This window comes from Auxenochlorella protothecoides (genome assembly GCF_000733215.1).
Source record: "Auxenochlorella protothecoides strain 0710 unplaced genomic scaffold scaffold89, whole genome shotgun sequence".
In the NCBI taxonomy this organism is placed as follows: domain Eukaryota; kingdom Viridiplantae; phylum Chlorophyta; class Trebouxiophyceae; order Chlorellales; family Chlorellaceae; genus Auxenochlorella; species Auxenochlorella protothecoides.
The window spans coordinates 23,415-43,058 of NW_011934129.1; the positions used below are offsets into that span (position 1 = coordinate 23,415).

The window sequence follows — 19,644 nt, forward strand, 5'->3', positions numbered from 1 at the left end:
CAAACACAGGCAGCTGCTTGAATGGTGCCGGCCCGGGGCTACGCTGCGCCAGCTGCATGAGCAGAGCGTGCGGCTGCTGGCCGAGGGCGTGTCGGACCTGGGCCTGCTCCCCGGGCGCTCCGCCGGCGTCATCGCGCAGGGCGCCATTCGCGCTTTCTACCCGCACAGCGTGGGCCACTGGCTGGGCCTGGACACGCACGACGTGCCGGGTGTGGCACATGACACCCCCCTCCAGCCAGGGGTCACGCTGACTGTGGAGCCGGGGCTGTACATCTCGGACCAGGAGCGGTACGGCGCGCTGGCCGGCATCGGCGTGCGCATCGAGGACGTGGTCCAGATCAACGGTGCGGTGAAGAGTGGGTGGGTTGAGCAAGGGGTGAGGGGTGGGGAGGTGGGTGAGGACGTGGGCTGGGACAGGCAGGAAGGGCAGGTTGGTACACGATGCTCATCGCGTGGGTGTGCCGGAGATCGCCGAGTCTTGGATGCCGGAGCCGTCGACGTGGGCATCGATGACTGTCTGTCGCCCTGATCCCATTGATGGAAAAGGCGGTGAGCGCCTGCTGTCACGATAGGTCCTTACTTCGCTGTGTTAACCCACCGCAAGCCTCGCCCTGCCTCGCCGCAGACTCGCCGGGATGCTCAGTGCTGTCGCGCAGTGTGCCCACCGATGCGGACAGCATCGAGGAGTTCATAGCGCGGGGCCGAGGGGAGGGCGAGCCGGAGCTACCCTGAGGATACTGAGAGGCTGCCCTGGGAGGAGCCGCTGGGTCAGTGGAGGTCGCAGCCACCCAACCCCCCTTGTATGTCTTGCGACTGCCCAACTGCATGTGCATGCTTGCGCTGCATGTGTTTGCGGTGGACACCAAGTGACAAAACGATGATGAGGGGCGGCAGGGTGATGCAAGACGCAATAGGCAGACTTCAGCAATGGGCACGGGCTGCAGTTCAAGGCATGACGCCCAGCGTGCACAACAGATAGAACCTTAGGAACTGGAAAAGAAAGGGAGGACATGGGGAACTCCTTGAACAAGCGCGCTGGGACGGCGACAGACGGCAACAAGCGCGCCAGCACACTCCCAACTTGAATGTACGGCTTGCCAGGGGTCTGGCTTATCTCACAGGTACCGTGTCTTGGTGGCGTGGTACTGCGCGATCCTCTGTCGCGCATACTCCAGGTAGTCGAAGTCGACATCGGAGGTCTGGGCCTGTGGGTGTTTGAGCGAGGATGAGGGCTTCTGTCAGTGGAATACCCCAGCGATCGCAGATACTACCGCTGCTCATGTCTGCCTCCCCTTGATAGCATTCCGCCTCCCTTCCCCCACACAACCTCCCCAACACACACCTGCATGACGCCCCAGAGGCCCCACTTCAGGTGGGACAGGGGGACGTAGGCCTCCGCCTTCTGCACGAGCAGGCGGGCCAGGGCGCCGTGCTCCCGGCACCCGGCGTCGACCTCACCAGCGCAGACCCGCTCCGCCAGCCTGCCCGCCCCCGCCGCCGCCTGTGCCAGCATGGCGTCTGCGTAGGCCTCCGCGAAGGCCGCCTTCTGTTCATCCCCGGGCAGCGCGGCAAAGTCCAGCACGTGGGCCTCCCCCGAGTGGTAGTCGGCCGCGTACTCACACCAGTGGTTGGCCACGTCGAAGGCCACGTCGTTCAACGTGGCGTACTCGTAGTCGATCAGGCGTATGTGCTCCGTCGCCGCGCGGGGCGAGGGCGGCGAGCCGGGCTCCGGGGTCGCGTCGCCGCCGCCCGCCGCCGCCGCCAGACCGGGGTCTGCGCTGGGGTAGCTGAGCCCCAGCGCGTCGCCCGACGCCAGCACGGCGCGCGGGCTGCCCGGCGGCGTGGCGGACTCCTCGGCCGGGCCCGCGGGGGATCCCTGCGGCGATGCGTCCCGGCCGGGGCAGAGGAGCATGTTGCCGTACTGCAGATCGTTGTGGCAGAAGCCGAGCCAGAGTGGGAAGGTGGACTCGTGGTAGCGCCGCAGCTGGGCCACCTGAAGAGAGTAGATGAGTGGTGCATACGTGTGTGTGTGGTGGAGGGGGATGAAGGGGGAAGGGGTGCACGGTACACATCAGGAGGGCGGGCCACAAAGGAGTGGCAGGGGTGAGTGGACCCTTCCGATGCAATGTAGGCCCTGGGATCAGTTCACAGCACGATCCAGAGGCAGCAGGGCTGCCCACACCACCTCCCCAACCCCCCTTCCCTTAACCAAGGTTCAAGGCAGCTTACCTCGTCCATAACGTCCTCCAGGCCAAGCTCCTGCAGCAGGGCGGGTGCCAGGCCGGTGGCGGTGGCGTGCCACTTGCCGATGCGCCGGAAGATGGCGGGCTGGTCATTGGCCCCCACGGCCCCGCGAGCGGCGCGCTGGGCCGTCATGCGCACGTGGAACACGGCCAGGGCGGTGGCCGTCAGCTGCACGATCTCGGGGGCGCGCATGGTGGCCGCGGACAGGGTTGCCCCCGGGATGAACTCCTCCACCCTGCCACCCTCGAACTCCACCAGGCACCGCGGGCCGATGCCCGTCTGGCCCGCCAGCAGAAACACGTCCCGCTCCTCCTTCTGACTGAACAGGGAGTTGCCCGGGCCGAACAGCCGGACGATGACGGTGGGGTACGCCTCCGCGGTGGGGCAGGTAGAGCGGAACACCAGGTTCGTCATGGCCCCGGAGATGCGCTCCGTTACCACGGTGCTGGTGTCCACCTGGGATACAGTGTCGTGTGGAAGTATGTATTTGGTTTTGACGTTCGTGGAAGTTGGCCTGGCGGTGCCGCGCAGGTGCGGGACCCCCCTCACCTCTGCCCAGCCAGGGATGGTGTTGAAGACGGGGCCCAGCTCCCTGGAGGGGTTGTCCAGCACCCGCCGAGAGTTGAGTCTGGTCAGTGTCTTTCCCCGGGCGTCAGGGCTCCATGCCGGGTCGGACATGGCTGTGCGCGACGAGCGTGCCGCCAGCAGCAGTAATGCTTCTGCAACTAGCACAGTCGATCCAAGAGCGTCGAAGCGCGTTTGCTGTCAGCTTTGCTGGGTGGTGCTACAAAGTGAGGTTGCTTGTGTACTAGAATGGTGGGGCTTGACTCTCAAGTACCCGCAAACAGAGGGAGGCGCTCCGACAACCCAGCATGGACACGTCGGCAGGCGGCGAAGGGACGTTCCAATTCTGTGGGAAGCTAAGAATGGATCCAGGGAGTGAGTTTGTATTCATCCCCCAGGTCAACCCTCGGAATCAGGCGCAAGCAGTCCCATTGGAGAGAGCATATGTCTGACCCCTTTAGTGACAATTGTAGCTTCTAGTAGGGGTCAAGGGGTTTGGTGAATAGCAGGCAATTGTAAGGGACGTATGCTCATATCCATGGGTTCCTCTACAGCATCAGTGTCGCAACAGGACATCCTTGACAAGCACTGGACAGAGTTTAGATCGCTAGTTGATGTCAAGGGGTCACACACTCTCGTATGAATCGCATATACACTGCATTCAAACCCCAGCAGCGGCAGCATTTCAAGATCCCCAACGAATTAAGATTCGCATTCTACACCATTTTTCATGCGTAAAGCTCACCGTGAGATTTCTCCTTAATTTTTGCCTCTGCAAAGGCAGAGATCCTGGAAGGTCTCAAAGATTGGGTCACACTTGGGCTTGCGTCTTTTGCTCTCAACTATCTAACAGAGTGATACATACATGCACCCAACGCGCTTGCGAGGCTGTAGTGCTAAGCAGCAGTGTTTTGCTGTTGGGGTGTCTGTCCAGGAAGTGTGCACATCTATGATTCTGCCACTTTCCAACATCTCTTTGCATCATACACCCCCGCACAAGAGACGTTGCCTTGAACGCAAAACTATACAGGCCGAGTGGTTCGATCTGCAATCTGCTTCCAACCCCCCCTATGGCCTGTTGTGCACCGGATGGGCTCGACCCCAACACACAGGTCCCCATCTCAAGATCAAGATTCAAGAAAGCGCGGATTGGGACAGCAAACCTGTGCTGTGGAATGGAATGCATTGCGCACGCAGCCTCACGACTGGTCATCCTGCTCCCTCACTCAGCACGCGTGATTGAGGAGGTATAAAACACCCGCAGATCGACGCCGTGCCCGACGCAACTCATTCCTAAAGCGGACACGTCCGGATCCCCCATACTTTGAACCCGCTGACATGCTCGGGGTCTAGATTGCCGACTTGACATGGAGCTGCGGTGGAAATTGTGCTGCTCCCTCGCCGTCTTGCTGGCGTGGGGGCAGTGTGTCGCTGGAGACGAGAGCACCCACCGGGTGCGTCTGGTGGGCCTATGCAGCCCGGCCAGCATCCACCTTGCTGGTTCCAGGCACAGGACGAGGTGGACGTCATGCGCGGACTCCTTCAGAGCCCCTATCTGATCTTGTCAATTGATCACGCTCGCCCCTGCTCGTGGGTGCCCCCGGGACTCACCCCGATCTCCCCACCCCCGCAGTATGAGGTGGGCGACCCCATCACCCTGTGGGTGAACAAAGTGGGACCCTACAACAACCCCCAGGAAACATGTGAGCTGGAATTTGGTGCAGGGGCGCTGGAGAGGGAGGGGAGATGGGATGCAGGGGGTTGCAGCATGCTTGCTGCCAGGAGTCTGGGCTGTCGTGTGTGTGAATGGACAGGAGCCCCGGCACGTGTGGGAAGCAGTGGGGTTCCAACCCGCCCCTTGCCCTGCATTTGCCCATGCATTCTCCAGCCCCTTCAGCCCCTCTCCCCCCTGAACCAAACCTCCCCCCGCGCCGCACAGACAACTACTACCTGCTGCCCTTCTGCAAGCCCAAGCCAGGGGAGACCCCGCGCCACAAGTGGGGCGGTCTGGGCGAGGTGCTGCAGGGCAACGAGCTGATCGACTCGCAGGTGGACATGGCCTTCCGCCGCGACACGGCGCGCGCCACGCTGTGCTCGGTCCACCTGGACGACGCCAAGACCGGCGACTTCATCGAGGCGGTGCGCCGCCACTACTGGTACGAGTTCTTCCTGGACGACCTGCCCATCTGGGGGTTCGTGGGCCCGCCCCCCGAGGCCGCGCGCGACGGCGAGGCCACCTACATTTACACCCACAAGACGCTGGACGTCGCGTACAATGGGGACCGCGTGATCCACGTCAACCTGACCAGCGAGGCGCCCGTGGCGCTGACCTCCGGCACCACCCTCGACTTCTCCCTCTCCCTGGCCTGGCATGCGGTGGCCACGCCCCACGCCCGCCGCTTCGAGCGCTACCTGGACTACTCCTTCTTCGAGCACCAGATCCACTGGTTCTCCATCTTCAACTCCTTCATGATGGTCATCTTCCTCACCGGCCTGGTGGCCATGATCATGCTGCGCACGCTGCGGCGCGACTACGCGCGCTACACGCGCGGCGACGCCGGCGACGACCTCGAGTCGCTGGAGCGGGACGTGGGCGAGGAGTCCGGCTGGAAGCTCGTGCACGGCGACGTCTTCCGGCCCCCCGCCCGCCTCGACCTGCTGGCCGCGCTGACGGGGACGGGGGTGCAGCTGGCGCTGCTGGTCGCCGCCGTCATCCTCATCACCATCGCGGGCACGCTCTTCGTCGAGCGCGGCACCATCGTCACCGTCTTCATCGTCTGCTACGCCCTCACCTCCTTCGTGGGCGGGTGAGGGAACGCCGTGTGTGGGGGGGGTGGGAGGGGCGGGGGGGGAGCAACTCCTGGTGGAGGAGCGGAGCGTGGATGGTCGGTGGAGAGCGGGTGCGCGGGGGGCCCTCCAGCGAGCGGGGGCGCGGCGACAGCCGCGCCTTCCGGCGCGCGTGGCGCTGGGTGGGACGGCGCCCGGGCCCAGGACTCCCATGCTGCACTGCCCTCCCACCGCTGCCCCGGAACGGCAAGCATTCTTCCGGCCGTTTGCTCGCTGGGCCCCATCCCACGCCAACCAACCCCCCCCCCCCGCCCAACTTCCCCCCCTCCACATCCAAGGTACGTCTCCGGCGGCTTCTACGCGCGCAACGACGGCAAGCTGTGGATCAGGACGATGCTGCTCACCGCCACCGTCTTCCCCCTCACCTGCTTCTCCATCGCGGCGGTGCTCAACACCATCGCCATCTTCTACTCCTCCCTGGCGGCCGTGCCCTTTGGGTCCATCGTCGTGGTCCTCCTCATCTGGATGTTCCTCTCCTTCCCCCTCTGCCTCTTCGGCACCGTGGTGGGCCGCAACTGGAACGGCGCGCCCGACTACCCCTGCAGGTGCAGCAGTGGATGTGATCCTGGGGAAGGAAGGGATGGAGTGAGGGAGGGGGCACAGGGGATCAATCAGGGCCAAGCCTAGGGAGCGAAAGCACCCGTCACCCCCGCCACCTGGGGCCCCCTCACCCCGTCGCTGCCCGTGACGCCGCCATGGCCTTGCCGACGCCCTCCATCCTCACCCCACTCCCTTCTCCAATCTCCCCCCAGGATCAAGCGCATCCCGTCCCCCGTGCCGGAGAAGAAGTGGTACCTGAGGCCCCTGGTCATTGCCCTGGTGGGAGGCCTGCTTCCCTTTGGCTCCATCTTCATCGAGATGTACTTTGTGTTCACCAGCTTCTGGAACTACAAGGTGGGCAGGGGGGGTCCTAGCGGATGGGTAGGCCCGAACTGACTGCCATCGTGCGCTGTGGGGACAAGGCACAGGCGGGACTGCGGGGGTGGGTGCACACGGATACCCTGGCTGGGCTCACCCTGCATCCACACTGCACCCACGCCCCCTCCCATGCCCAACAACCTCCTCCCGCCCAGGTATACTATGTCTATGGGTTCTTCCTGCTGGTGTTCCTCATCCTGATCATCGTCACCATCTGCGTGACCATCGTGGCCTCCTACTTCCTGCTCAACGCGGAGAACTACCACTGGCACTGGACCTCCTTTGGGGCGGGGGCATCCACATGTGCGCGGGGAGTGGGGTGGTGGCCTTCCTTCTTTCGGAGCGGGGGAAGGGAGGAAGGGGCTGCGTGGGCGTTTGTAATGGAGCTGTAGGTCCCCTGCTGGAGCGAGCTGCCTGGATGCATGCAGGCCTGGGATGGAGGCTTGAGTTGCTCAGCAGCAGCAACATCATGGCTTGACTGCTCTTTCACTCGTGTGCTACCCTCCAACCCTTGCCCTGCAGCACTGTACGTGTTCCTCTACAGCGTACACTATTTCTTCTGGAAGGTGGGTGGTCTGCTGGAGGCACGCATGCAGGGGCGGATGGGGTTGGTTCGGGGACTGAGATTGCTGCATTTCACGGCATGCAGGGCGTTTCCAGAGGAATGTCCTGCACCTCGGTACAGCCAAACCCAGCTTTCCTTCCGCACCATACCTTGCTGCAGACCAAGATGACCGGCTTCTTCCAGACCGCCTTCTACTTTGGTTACACGCTCATGTTCTGCGTCGGTGAGTTTAGTGAGGGGCACGTGCCAGGGCCCGAGGCTGCGACTTGTGCTTTGCCTCCTCGATTGAACCTTGCAGGGGAGGCATCCTGGACACCCTAGCGGCTCCGGGGCCAGTCCTTCCCACCATCCTTCCACTCACCCCACCCTCTGCAGGCCTGAGCGTGATGTGCGGGGCGGTGGGGCACCTGGGAGCAGGTGTGTTCGTGAGGCGCATCTACCGCAACATCAAGTGCGATTGAAACGAGCACGACCTGCGCTCTCCAGCGCCACGCCATGCCAGCCCATCCTGGCGCAAACCCAGTGCCGCTCCTTTCCTTCGCTTCTGCTACAAGATTTGCATGAAAAACGAAAAGAAGATGGGGCTGTGGGGTCGTCGGGAGGGCGACAACCGCAGCGCCAGCAAGACATCAATTGGCACTTTGAACGCGCAGCATGTGCGGGGAGGGTCGGACGGTTTCAAGCTCCACCTGTACATGCCTGTCGCATGCTCAGGGACGGATTCGCTGTTGCACCACCGAAACTGCGATTGTGAGACTTGTTCTCGCGCCTGCAGCCCGCTCGTGTTGGCATCGGGCCGTGCGCTGCGGCTCTTAGACACCCTTCCTCAACCCTGGCCGGCCCAAGATGGAATCCAATCAGGTGGCCGAGGTCGTCATAGTCGCCTTGTGCGGCACAGTTCTATTGATCTACAACATGCAGTATTTCTTGATAGGAAAGAAGGGGATCTTCAGGCGGCACGTCTCCATGTGGAGCGTGGGGGTGGAGTGCCGGAAGGAGTGGGCGATCCGCATGATGTCAGGTGGGGAAATCGGGCAGATTGACTCCAGAGTGCTGGCGGTTGGGGCATGCATTCATGAATGTCCCTGATTGACCACTTGCTCGCGGGATTGATGAGACTTGAGACCGGGAGGGAGGTTGCTGAGGGTGGGAGCTTATTGGTGTATGCCAATGTGCAAACTGGGACTCGCCTCCAACACCCGTGGCCTCCCCAAATCCACAGATCCAAAGGAGGGCATCACTGCCATCCAGGGGCTGAGGAATGGCTCCCTGGGGGCAACCATCCTTGGCACAGCAGCTGCCCAGCTGGCCTCGCGAACGCTGGCCATCATGACCAATCCGGAGCAGCTGCAGCAAGTAGCCATGTTTGGCAATGATGACCCCATCACAGGAGGTGAGTGGGCCTGGTGTGACTGCATGAAGCTGGATGGCTGCTGTCTGAGTCATGTATGACCGGCTGGAGGGGCTCCTCGCGCAGATGCCCAAGCAAGAAAACGCATGTGGGTTTCACCGTGATGCGCCCGTGAGCAAGGCTCAAGCATTCGCATCCAGCATCATCCACTCTCCGCATGCCTGCCCCACCCACTCACACCCCACCCTCGCAGACGGAAAGTCCATCGCCAGCCCCCAGTTCAAGCTGGCCTTGGCGCTGGGCACCCTACTCCTGTCTGTCATGTGCCTGGCCCAGTTTGTAAGGTTTTCCCTGCACCTGGTGAGCCTTCTTGGGTGCTTTCATCTGCGTGGGGATGGGGAGCTACCAGTCCCTGAACTGACCGTTGCCCCCAGGTTGCCTGCCTGTATTCATCTTCTGGACGCCTCGGCCGCCTCGTAAAGTGGTGTGCCCGGCGTCCCTTGGGACGTGGCGAGCCAAATCATCATGTCGATGAACTTCGCAGTACCCCAAGTACCTCATCCACCCCACTGCTGCAGATGTTTGTCATCCAGGTGGTGGCGGGGAACCCGATCAAGTACTCCCACCTCCTCAAACTCACGCGCGTCTTCATCAAGCGCTCCTCCATGTACTTTTCGCTGGGCCTGCGCTTCCTCTTCCTCTTCCTTCCGGCCATCATGTGGTGAGGCTGGGGTTCTCGTGCTGCTGGCCCGGCTAGTCCCTGTGGCGTGTGCAGACCTGGACACCCTGTCGCAGCGCACGCAAGACTGTCTGAGCCTGGGAGACCCAGTCCAGCGGTGCACGGCTGCGCCCATCCGCCTGGGCGAGCAGATCTGAAGAGGGATACCCTTGTCCCGCAACCACTATTCCCAGAACGTCACCCCCTCCTCCACGCCCCAACCCCGACGCACAGGATCCTGGGGGTGACTGCGCTGCTCATCACTACCGTGATCGAGGTGGGGATCATGCTGGCCATGGACATCGTGCCCGTGGATGGCAGCTGGCTGGCGGAGCATGAGGCGCTACGGGCCGCCGACGAGGCCGAGCTGCTGGCCTCCACCCACCTCCTGCCCAAGAGCACCCCACCGACGCCGGGCCAGGCGCCGGCGCAGGCCGCGGGGGGGGCCGCCGCCACGGCAGACCCGCCCGCCGCGGGCAAGGCTGAGCCAGGCGAGAAGCTGCAGCCGCCGCCGCCGTTGCCGCCGCCGCCGCCCCTCGGCGCTGCTCAACAGCAGCCCTCGACCTGACGGTGATCCTTGGTGTCCTTTTCTTCCTCCATTTGCACCACAGCACCTCTGATATCCAACCATACTTGGGGCGGAGCCCTTGGCCAAGCATGGCTGGCCATACTGCCCCTGCATATACACAATGCACAGTGCATTCTCTTTCTCCCCAATCATCACTCTGCCAGGTGTGACCTGCATTTCAAGGCCAGAGCAGGCTACTGCAGACCACGCGCAAGGCCCACTCACTGCAAGGCACAGACGTGATCCAGATGGTCAGCTGAAGAGTCAGGTGTCTGTGTGAAGGCAGCAGGGACCGGCAAGACAGTGAGGGCGGTGAAAGGGGCCCAGCAAGGGACAGGGAAGGTTCATTTTCATCAGGATTTCACAGGCCATGGCCGTAGCTTGCGACCGCCAGGAGGAGCGCCGGCCCCTCCAGGCTCCGGGGCCTGCTCTGCCCAAAGGCTCCCCCGCTCGCGGGGTTTTGGGAGGGTGCGGACGCGGCGGTGCCTGAGGCCGCCCGTGTGGCCTGCGCCCTGCGCTGCCACGCAGACCTCACGGGGCCTCGGGGGTCCAGCGGCCCACCGGCAGCCGTGACGCCATCTATGGCTCGACACAGCGCCTCGGAGTGCTCCTACATGGTATCACATGGCGCGGAGGGTACTGTGAATGCAGATACCTTGGTTTGAGTGGAAAGGGCGTGTTCCATGCTAGACAGAGATTGGGAAATAGGGGGCCAGTGGGCCGGGACGCAGCCAGACCCCCTCTCCGACCTCATTAGCCCCTACAAGCGCCTTCCATGCAAGCCTCTCACCATGATCAGCGCCAGCTGCTGCTCCGGGGGCAGCCCCGAGGTGCCGGTGGCCGCATGCAGCCCCTCCAGCAGCTCCGCATCCCGTGCCTCCATCTCTGGCAGGGCCTTGCTGGCCAGGAGGATGGGGAGGACGTGGGCATTGGACTGGTTGACAGAGATGGGGTGCGCCACATAGTGCTTCAGCAGGGGGCGCAGTTCCTCCTCCAGCTGCTGCCACTGCACGTTGAGCACCCCATACCGCTCCAGGGCATCGGACCTTTTGTGACAGGAGGGGTGGGGGTTGAGACCGGAGGCATGCTGAGGGTCTTCCCTGAACAGAATCAGGTGGGTCCCCAGGTTTGCTGCCCCCCATCGCCTCACCATTGCACCCGGCTGGCAGCAACACTAAGGGCGTGCATGAGCTGATCAATGGAACGGCGCAGCTCCTCCGCCCGAGATCGAACCTGCGCGGGGTCGGTGGCCGGTAACCAGGTTGTGGCAGGAGCCAGCCTGAGTACTGGTAGAACCCCTCCCTCCCTGCGCCCCCCAATCCAAAACTCACCGCAGCCAGGTTCATCTCCCCTTTTCCCGAACCCATCAACACGCTCTTTATGCTTGCTGGGGTTGCCATGGATCGCGCGCACGGATGCTGATTACGAAGTTGTCGGCCTCCCGGGAGATCACTTGCCACCCGTAAGAGCACTTCTTGAATGGTACAAGCGAGAATCTGACAAATACGAGAACTCAGTCACTTGCAAATATACATGGTGAAAAGATCAGTGAGCGAATTTTCCTCCTGAGGCATGCGAGTACGTTTATGAACGTTTAGAGTGATGGAGCGATATCGCCCTTCCCCTCCTCATCCACATGGTCTAAGCTTGCTGTTTCCCCACCCCCGAGGATTATCATCCTTCCAGTCGTCCATGCTCCGCTCCTGTGTAATGAGAGGGCACAGACTCCCTTATCACGTGTTGTCCAGGTGATTGCTCCTCCCATGCCTGGAGTATGCGCTGCTGCACGCCTACATAGCGCTGGTGCTGAGGATATGCTGCCATCTCACCAGCATTCACACACCCCAGCGCTCCCATCAACAATCAAACCAGAGCTCAAACGCCCTAACTCCACACCAGTACCTTTTGCTTTGCAGCAGCGTCGTCATCCTCATCATCTGACCGCCGGCCAGCCTCCGCCCTGGCCTTCTCCCTCGCCGCTTCCTCCTCACGTTGCGCACGCTGAGCAGCCGCCCGCGCCTCCAGCTCCCCAAACTGCTCAACGCTCATCGTGGGCAGGATGTGACTGGGCTTGAACACGTTGTCACGCACCTGCTGACGCTCACCTGCGGCAAGGGAAAGCAGTGCTGGGAGGTGGACATGAGGGAAGCAGTATGGTGATCAACCGGGAGGAGGGATCAGCATGTCAAACACAAACTGGTCAAGCATTGTCAGCACATGTCACCCATGCAACCAATGCACCAAGCCCGGTCTCCAGCGCACCATGCTGCAGGCCTTGGACCACCCCACGCAGTCCCTGCAAGAGCTCGCCCGCTTTCTCGGTGCGGCGCCGGTCTGCGACACCCACAGCCCCCCCCCCCGGCGCCGTCGGCAGGGACGAGGCATGCTTGAGGAGGGGCACCTCCCCATCGATCATTGCCACGTCATCAATAGCTGCCAGCGCTGCAGACTCGAGGTGCAAGAGCCAGGCTCTTCGCCTGGCATCTTCATCCGATGCCTCCCTGAGATCTGCATCCTCCATGGTCCCCTCCCTCTCCAGCAGCGCAGCAAGCTCCTTTCTCCTGTTTATGAGAGGGGTACGAGCATGGTGAGAGGGCAGAGAAGGAGCCTTGGCGGGATGGGTTTGTAATGTGATGGAGGTATCAATGGATGCACTGGAGCAGGCTTGCCAAATGCCCCCCCTTGTGTAGACTCAGCCACTATGGTCAACACCTAAGGCCAGCACAAACCTGTGCAAGGTGCCTCACCACCCACCTCTTGAAGAAGGTTATCTTGCGTTGCCGCACCGTGGCGGCATCCAATGGCAGGGCTTCTCCCTCGCGCTCCTGATCGAGGATTTGAGCGGCAGCCTCGTTTGCTGTGCCAGCGAGCATTTTATACTGGACGAGCCGGAGGAGGAAGGCGCTGAAGGAGGCCCGTGCCGCCAAGAGCACCGTCTTCCTCTGGTCCCGGGACTCTGAGCATGAGTAGATGTGTGTGGGGGGGGTTGCTTCAGGGATGGATTGCATTGCCATAACATAGAGGTGTCGAAATTGGGGGGTTGCTGCTGCTTCACGCTGCATTACAACAGCACAAAATGTAAGACATTCTGCCACCCTTCTCCAGGATGCTATGCAAGAATGAATACGGCATGGAATAATAATTAACGCGTTGAGAAGTTGACATCACTACATGATTTGCAGCACTGTCCCCCTGGCCAACCTGTAATGAAGGAAGAGAGAATGCTCCCTCTATAAGCAGGGAGGAGAAGGTACCGGATGTCTGCCGTGGCGAGATCGTCGACCTCTTCGTTTGTGGAGAACAGCCCAGACGACTCCACTCGCTGGGAGGTGGCGTTGATGAGGGACAGAGCCTCTCGTTGGAGTGCCAGCTTGCTGGAGGGCTCGGTGGTGCCGTCAATGCGCTTGAGCAGGGTCTGTATGTCTCTGAACGCCGTCGCCAAGGACATACCCTGAATCAGATTTGCAGTGAGGTGTAAATGAAAGAGCCATGCGTGGACGCCTGATAGTATAAAATTGTAATGCTGCGCACCTGTGACTCCACCCCGTCTACAGCCATGTCGTCAGCGGGGGTGCGCCCCAGCTTCTAGAGGTTCCGCAGGAGGAATGCTATGGCTCACACTCCATAAGAAATGATTTGAAAGCAAGCATGCAGATCTCCCTGCTCTCGCATGGCAGTGTGTCGGACCGAGTTCGTGGTAGAGCATGCGCAGCATCCCCAGGCCGTTCCGCCTCTTGAATCAGGAGATCACGTCGCACATTTACACCCGATCAGTATGCTACATTGTGGTGATGCATAACATTCTTATATCATAGAAATGATAAATACCATTGTCGATCCTGATGACAGATCTGCATGCCCTGCTCGGCAAGGCCATCCCCGACCCCAGGCGACTGCGCTGGACCAATGGTGGGGCTCAGCTCTCCCTTGCAATCCATTGTGAGTACGTTGGCGACAACATTCGTTCTACGGAAGGCTTCCCCAGGCTAGATGGCTGCGCAAGTCACAATCGTCGGTCGATGGCGCACCCCTCCCTGCAGGCATATTTGCAGAGGCAAAGTTTGGAGTACTAGATAATGCTGGCAAGCGTCAACGCAATCCCTGGCTCCCTCCACCAGAATGGGAGTCGCGGCTGCCCACTGAATGGGTGTTCCAATACACCAGGCACGAACGGTCGTGATGGTTGGCAGTGAGGGGGGAAATACGTGCAGAAGCTGTTGCAAACAAGGCACATTACACACCCAGATTGTGTCAGCCTGGCAACCTTCCTGTGGGTAATACAGAGCCAGTTTCTTAAACCCCATTCCCATCTTTTGTCGTAGGGATGACATGGCCAATGGTTTCAGGCTGCACTGCTCCTTGCATGCGGCGACTGGCCGCATGTTTGCCCATGCCAGCGAGGTATTGCGAGATGGTACCCTAGTGGCCCACAACATCCAGGTCCTTGGCCTCCAGCTTCAGAAATACACGGTGGCCGGTCCCACTGTGGACCGGAGCTGGCGAGGTGGGGGGGAACAAGGAGGAAGGAAGACTGGAGGGGAGATGGGTCACACCATCTGGTCCTCCCGCAAGACACGTAAGCCAATATCCGACAGGACTCGCTCAGCCCTCCTTTCTCTCCCTTTCCTGTTGACTCAGATATCGTTCAGAACGAGAGTGCACTGGTAGACATGGTGCGGCAGTACCTCATCCACCCACTCCTGGACCAGGCGACCCTGGCACCCCAGGACTCTTCTCTGCCTGAAGGTACCTCAGGTGGAGTTAGTTCACAGACCGGTACTGGCGCCGAGAATGAGACCGGGAATGGCGCAGGGGAATCTACCCTGGCACAACTCTCCACTCTGCTGACGAGGCACAGGGTGTCCAGTGGCCTTGTGTTTGCAGCGTTGGCTGTGACGACTGGTGTCCTCGTTCATCGGTGGCGAGGCGCCGGGAGCCCAGCCTGAATCTTGCTTTGCAGCCTTTGTTTGATGCAACCTCATAGCAACATGTGCAGCGAATTCTGATTGTTCAGAATTTTTGGCCTTGTGTAACAGCGCGCGCCCCTTTGCAAGCCCGGCGGGGATCATTACGAACTCATGGAGGCTGTCGCGATGCATCGAAGCATGTGGATAAGCCGAAATTTTGCTGGCTCCAATTCGATATGCTGTCTGTGACAAGTACAGATAGTCACGTGTAAGCACCGAGCGCACAGATTGTGGTGGTAGCTGGTTGTCGATACGAGACGGCACAGGGGCTACAAGACGCAAGGCTAGGGGATCCAGGCATGGATCCTCATGACAATGAAGCTGACACAGCTACTCTCGAGCGTGAAGCCCTGGGCAGGTGACCGGGAGTCTGTGGGCTCGCTCTGATGGGAAGAGGGGATATAGGAGAGACATACCGGTGGGTGCTCCTCCTCACAGCAAGCCCCGATTCGATTGCCTCCCTCGCAGGATCATCCACGCCTTCAGCGAGTACAAACACACCGCAGACCTTGACCTGATGATCAAAGGACGTGATTTCTCCAGGTGGGAGGCGTGCAGGCAGTCTGGGGTTTCTTGCACAATGGCCCGAGGATGGCTGCTGTTGATTGATCCAGTGCACTTGAAGGATTGACGTTGGGAGCCACGCCCACCCTGCAGGCTGAAGCAGGCACATAAGGACCTGCTGCCCCACTTCCATGCCCACCTTCGGCAGGCATCCCAGGGAGTGCAGCACAACCACATCTTTTTGCGGTCTATGCTGACTCAGCTCCTCGAGGAGGGCCCCAACTCCTCTCCCTTCCTTCCTGGGGCTCTGAGCGCCGCAGAGGAGTATGCAGCGGGTGTCAATGGCCGGGTTCTCCCCCAGGACGTCGAGAAAGTCAGGTGGGATCAATGCCAGGGTGAGAGTGCTTGCTTTGTTCTGGACATCGGTGGTATAAGGGCGGGTGGCGACACGGCAGAACGGATTCACAAGACGGCATGGTTCCTGATCTTGCACGCCCTGCCTGCTGTGAATCTTTTCAGCTCCGTCCTCCGCTTCCTGCCCTGCTCACACAGTGTGTGCTGTTCATCACGCCCCGTCACATCCCCAACTTTGCCAGGTACGTCTTGAAGAACCTGATGAGAGATTGGTCAGAGGAGGGGGCGGCAGAGCGGGCCGCCTCTTATGGACGGATCATGCAGGAGGTCGAGTCCATCGCCAGCCGCCAGGCCCCGGGCCAGGTCCCACTGTCCATCCTGGTGCCTGGGGCTGGACTGGGGAGGCTGTGTGCCGACCTGTGCTCGGTGCGGGATAGGGATGCTGAGGGGTACGGAGTGTTATCGCAGCCTGTGGGTGCTGTCAGCGATCGTCAGCCAGCCTGCCGCCATCATGGTAGCCCTTCACTTCGGAAAGTATGCCACCCATGCAGATGGGCCATCATGTGCTTGGAAATGAGTTTTCCTTCTACATGCTGCTGGCCTCAGCCTATGTCCTGAATCACAGCGCTCGACTGCATCAGGTGCGCAGGAGGGCGGGTCTGCATGCATGCCTGGCTGGCGGCTCCTGGGTGCGTTGGCCAACCAATACGCCATCATATCCCCCACAAACCTCCCTTTGCACCCACCGACAGTGGACGGTGCACCCCTGGCTCCACTCTGGCTGCAACCACTTCACGTCGGCGAGCCAGTTGCGGGGGCTGGCCATCCCAGACGTTCTGCCCGAAGACCTGACAGGTGCTGGGACTAGGGGGTTGAGGGTGTGGGGACTGGGGTTCGTAATCGAACAGAGGGGATGCTGGGCATGCCAGGCGGGTGCAGATCGCTCTGTAAAAAAGCAACGAGCATACCTGTCCTTCCTCCTCCCATACCCCTCCTCGTCATCACCAGCGCCTGGGGAACTGGGCATGGTGGCGGGCGACTTTGTGGAGGTCTTTGCGCGACCAGAGTACCAGGCCGTCTTTGACGTGGTGGCCACCTGCTTCTTCATAGACACTGCACATAACGTCATCGACTATCTAGAGACCATCGTCGCTGTGCTGAAGGCAAGGATGGCATACCGGCTGGCCCTGCATTGAGGTGCAGCAGATCCCTGGCATCATGACAAGGGATGGGAAGTCGGGACGGATGGATGCTGCTCGACGCCGCTCCTGCATGGCCCAGGACCTCTCCCTGCATGGAGCGTGAGGCGTGGGCAGTTAAGATTCATGACTTCCCCCTTCTGATCCCCCTCGGCAGCCCGGCGGCTCCTGGGTCAATCTTGGGCCGCTGCTGTACCACTGGGCCGAGCCCCAGGAAGGCCCTGACGAGCCCAACATCGAGCTGTCTCTGGAGGAGATCGAGGCTGTGGCTGGGCAGCTGGGACTGGTCATGCAGCGCAGGGATGTAGTCAAAGCACCGTTTGCGAGCAACAGGCAGTGAGTGAGAGGGTGGCTGGGAGGGGGGGCTCATGGCGACGCGCCCCACGGCTGTGCAATTACGCCAAAGCCTCTGCAGAGCTAGGACAGGTGTGTGATGGTCTGCTGGGTGAGAGCCTGTGCGTTTAAAGCTGCACAAACCGTTCACACCTTCCCACAACCCCCGTCACAGGAGCATGTTTGAGAGCACCTACACATGTTCCTTCTGGACCATGACCAAGGGGCCAGGCAGCTGAGCGCTAGGGCTGGCATGTTGAGTTCGGCCTCTTCATCAGTACTGTCCATGCCGCGACGGTTCCCTATTGCCCTGGCATGACTGCCCCAGCGTGCTGTCCGCCAGGCGTGATACAGTCGTGCGAGGACCATGCGCACACTGAGCCTGGCATTTGCGCGAGGATCGCACTGCACTACCTCCCGCGCAATCCTCCCACCCCGTCCTGTGAACCACAGATTCGAGGTCTTACATAGTACTGGGCCAGAGAGTCCACCAGCAGCAGCAGCGAGCGTCAGAGGAAGACCCCACCCTCATGCCACAGCAGTGTCGAGGCAGGAGTAGTCCAGCACAAAGGTTGGGGCGGTGAGGTGCGAGGACCAGCCTGAGATGGGCTGCCCCGCCTCCTGCCCTGCCCTCAACTGCAGGACATGGCCGAGGGATCGAGGATCGGGCGCGGGCTGGTGTTCCGTACAGCCCCAAAATCACCCACCTGGATCACGCGCAGCGAGCCGCGGATCTGAAAGCAGGGATCTCCACAAACTCATCCCCCCCCCCCCCCCAACTCACTCCCCAGACAGACCGCCCATCGCTGCCAGATCCACCCACCTCGGAGTCCCAATAACAGAACACTCCCTGCTCATATGTGGGCGCCAGGACCTGCGTGATGTGGAGGGGTTCATTGACTAGGGCACTTGAGAGGCCAAACATCAACCCCCATGCACCTTTCCAGTGGTTGGAAAGGCAGGCAGCCTGCCCCATCTCCCCTGGTGCCGGCCCGCGCCGCAGCCTCCTTCACCTTGGGCTGCTCCGCTCTCGTCATCCAGGTGTGCAGGGTGGTGTGCCACAGCCACCCCCTCGCATGCAGCTCCTTGATCGCCGCAGCCTGCCGCAGCGTGCCCTGTGCTCCATGGCAACCAGATGGGGGGGACTAGGTCAGTCAGGGGACACCAGGGAGGGGAGAAGGAGGAGCCCATGACAGACCCCTTGGGCGTGTGCGCACTCAAGCAGTCTGCCGAGGCATTTTCCTGGCCCCTCCCTGCGCCAAGTGAATCCGGGCCCCATTCGCACCGGCTGGAAGTAGAAGGCGAAGAACAGCGCGTCGTCTTTGACTTTCTCAAACGGCACGGCGGAGCCGGTGCCGGACTGCAGCGCCTGCGAGTCGGGGGGAGGTCGGGAGGATCAGGCGGAGGGGCCACAGTCAGGCTGCCCAGGGATGGAGATGGCAGGCCCCGGGCGCTCGTGGTCCTTCGCCCTGGCCGGCCCCAGGCGCTCGTGCCCTTTCGCCCTGGCTGGCCCCGGGCGCTGGTGGCCCTTTGCCCTGGCTGGCCCCGGTCGCTGGTGGCCCTTCGCCCTGGCCAGCCCCGCGCCCCGCGGCCTTTGATGCACACGGAGTCGAGGCATGATGGCCTGCATAGTGCCCGCCCGCCATGCCGGGCCCACTCCACCATTCCCCCCTTCCAGCGGCTCACCAGGGACGCCTGCTCCAGCCCAGACAGGTTGCCGCCCAGGTCCCGCCACATCGCGTCGTCGGCCGTCGGCCTGCGCAGGCACGGGATGGGGCGTTTGGTCGCACCCCCGGCACCACGCCCTGGAGCCTCCGTCCACCGGCGGCCTTCTTCCCCTTTCCTGTTTGCCCCCCAACCCCCCCTGCCACGCTGACCTGGAGGCAAAGGACCAGTGCAGGGCCTGGATGCAGGCCATGGGCCCCAGGACGTTTGTCCCCGGGTCCTGCAACTGGAAAGGCGGCCCCGCGGCTTGCGCCTCCCTGCAGCGGCAAGGGGAGGGGCGTGCGCGGGCCTGAGACTCAGCGACACCGCATGGGCATTCCGGATGCAGTGCCCCGGTGGGCTGTCGGTGGCGCTGTTCCATGTGGTCTCCATGCCCCATCACCGTGCCTCCCTGGCGGGTCGCCAGTGTCGCGGGGACCCCAGACTCACTCTGCAGCTTTTGCGGGCGGACGGGCAGCAGCCTCTGTCACGGGGGTGCCTGACGCTGCGTGTGGGGGGATAGGGTAAGAAACAGTCTGAGCACTCGTGTGGCTTGCTGTCGTGCAGGTCCCACACAGGAGTGAGGTCGGGGCAGGACTGGCGACGCGAGGGAAAGGGCTGGAGACGGACCCGCGGCGCCTGGCCGCAGGCTGCCCCCCGGCGTCTCGTCGCATGCCGACGACAGTGCGACACGCGTGCCTGCATCCATGGCAGACCAGGCGATGCCCGCCAGCTCACCCGCGCTCGCGGCGCTCGGCGAAGCGGCGGCCGCCTGGGCGTCGGCCGGCGCCTCCTCCCCCGGCCCCCC

The 19,644-nt window shown here is 62.0% G+C and overlaps 9 protein-coding genes across 9 annotated transcripts in view; 4 read left to right on the forward strand and 5 right to left on the reverse strand.

Moving 5' to 3' along the window:
* Positions 1-732, forward strand: part of F751_6412 (putative Xaa-Pro aminopeptidase 3) — a gene marked incomplete at both ends in the record, with an annotated part of 3,358 nt that extends 2,626 nt beyond the window's left edge. The window contains 2 exons of the mRNA XM_011397467.1: positions 10-344; positions 626-732. Coding sequence (XP_011395769.1) covers positions 10-344; positions 626-732 — 442 coding nt within the window. The remainder of the gene's footprint in view (positions 1-9; positions 345-625) is intronic.
* A 383-nt stretch (positions 733-1,115) lies between these two features.
* On the reverse strand, positions 1,116-2,922 carry F751_6413 (Choline/ethanolamine kinase; the record flags this gene model as incomplete). Its single annotated transcript, XM_011397468.1, has 5 exons — positions 1,116-1,205; positions 1,343-1,690; positions 1,820-1,993; positions 2,230-2,700; positions 2,794-2,922. The coding sequence occupies 5 exons, from the start codon at positions 2,920-2,922 to the stop codon at positions 1,116-1,118; spliced, it is 1,212 nt and encodes a 403-aa protein (XP_011395770.1).
* A 1,253-nt stretch (positions 2,923-4,175) lies between these two features.
* Positions 4,176-7,599, forward strand: F751_6414 (Transmembrane 9 superfamily member 3; the record flags this gene model as incomplete). Its single annotated transcript, XM_011397469.1, has 9 exons — positions 4,176-4,262; positions 4,442-4,511; positions 4,748-5,615; positions 5,934-6,200; positions 6,408-6,549; positions 6,729-6,876; positions 7,096-7,139; positions 7,298-7,361; positions 7,514-7,599. 9 exons carry the CDS (start codon positions 4,176-4,178, stop codon positions 7,597-7,599), a joined length of 1,776 nt encoding a protein of 591 aa, XP_011395771.1.
* A 454-nt stretch (positions 7,600-8,053) lies between these two features.
* On the forward strand, positions 8,054-9,945 carry F751_6415 (hypothetical protein; the record flags this gene model as incomplete). The annotated part of the gene is made up of 6 exons (XM_011397470.1): positions 8,054-8,159; positions 8,361-8,531; positions 8,743-8,849; positions 9,068-9,210; positions 9,442-9,511; positions 9,940-9,945. The coding sequence occupies 6 exons, from the start codon at positions 8,054-8,056 to the stop codon at positions 9,943-9,945; spliced, it is 603 nt and encodes a 200-aa protein (XP_011395772.1).
* On the reverse strand, positions 9,013-9,207 carry F751_6416 (hypothetical protein; the record flags this gene model as incomplete). Its single annotated transcript, XM_011397471.1, has 1 exon — positions 9,013-9,207. The coding sequence occupies one exon, from the start codon at positions 9,205-9,207 to the stop codon at positions 9,013-9,015; it is 195 nt and encodes a 64-aa protein (XP_011395773.1).
* A 191-nt stretch (positions 9,946-10,136) lies between the features above and the next one.
* On the reverse strand, positions 10,137-11,175 carry F751_6417 (hypothetical protein; the record flags this gene model as incomplete). The annotated part of the gene is made up of 4 exons (XM_011397472.1): positions 10,137-10,385; positions 10,566-10,821; positions 10,926-11,008; positions 11,107-11,175. The coding sequence occupies 4 exons, from the start codon at positions 11,173-11,175 to the stop codon at positions 10,137-10,139; spliced, it is 657 nt and encodes a 218-aa protein (XP_011395774.1).
* A 484-nt stretch (positions 11,176-11,659) lies between these two features.
* F751_6418 (Immunoglobulin-binding protein 1) lies at positions 11,660-13,223 on the reverse strand (the record flags this gene model as incomplete). Its single annotated transcript, XM_011397473.1, has 4 exons — positions 11,660-11,880; positions 12,038-12,336; positions 12,530-12,731; positions 12,977-13,223. The coding sequence occupies 4 exons, from the start codon at positions 13,221-13,223 to the stop codon at positions 11,660-11,662; spliced, it is 969 nt and encodes a 322-aa protein (XP_011395775.1).
* Positions 13,224-15,041: 1,818 nt separating this feature from the next.
* On the forward strand, positions 15,042-17,371 carry F751_6419 (UPF0586 protein C9orf41-like protein; the record flags this gene model as incomplete). The annotated part of the gene is made up of 9 exons (XM_011397474.1): positions 15,042-15,100; positions 15,211-15,285; positions 15,400-15,624; positions 15,843-16,026; positions 16,152-16,241; positions 16,353-16,455; positions 16,609-16,763; positions 16,957-17,135; positions 17,308-17,371. The coding sequence occupies 9 exons, from the start codon at positions 15,042-15,044 to the stop codon at positions 17,369-17,371; spliced, it is 1,134 nt and encodes a 377-aa protein (XP_011395776.1).
* Positions 17,372-17,660: 289 nt separating this feature from the next.
* The window catches only part of F751_6420 (CCR4-NOT transcription complex subunit 3), a gene marked incomplete at both ends in the record, with an annotated part of 5,440 nt that continues 3,456 nt past the window's right edge, over positions 17,661-19,644 (reverse strand). The window contains 7 exons of the mRNA XM_011397475.1: positions 17,661-17,768; positions 17,956-18,006; positions 18,146-18,247; positions 18,418-18,501; positions 18,819-18,888; positions 19,010-19,114; positions 19,287-19,335. Of these exons, the coding sequence (XP_011395777.1) occupies positions 17,661-17,768; positions 17,956-18,006; positions 18,146-18,247; positions 18,418-18,501; positions 18,819-18,888; positions 19,010-19,114; positions 19,287-19,335 (569 nt within the window). The remainder of the gene's footprint in view (positions 17,769-17,955; positions 18,007-18,145; positions 18,248-18,417; positions 18,502-18,818; positions 18,889-19,009; positions 19,115-19,286; positions 19,336-19,644) is intronic.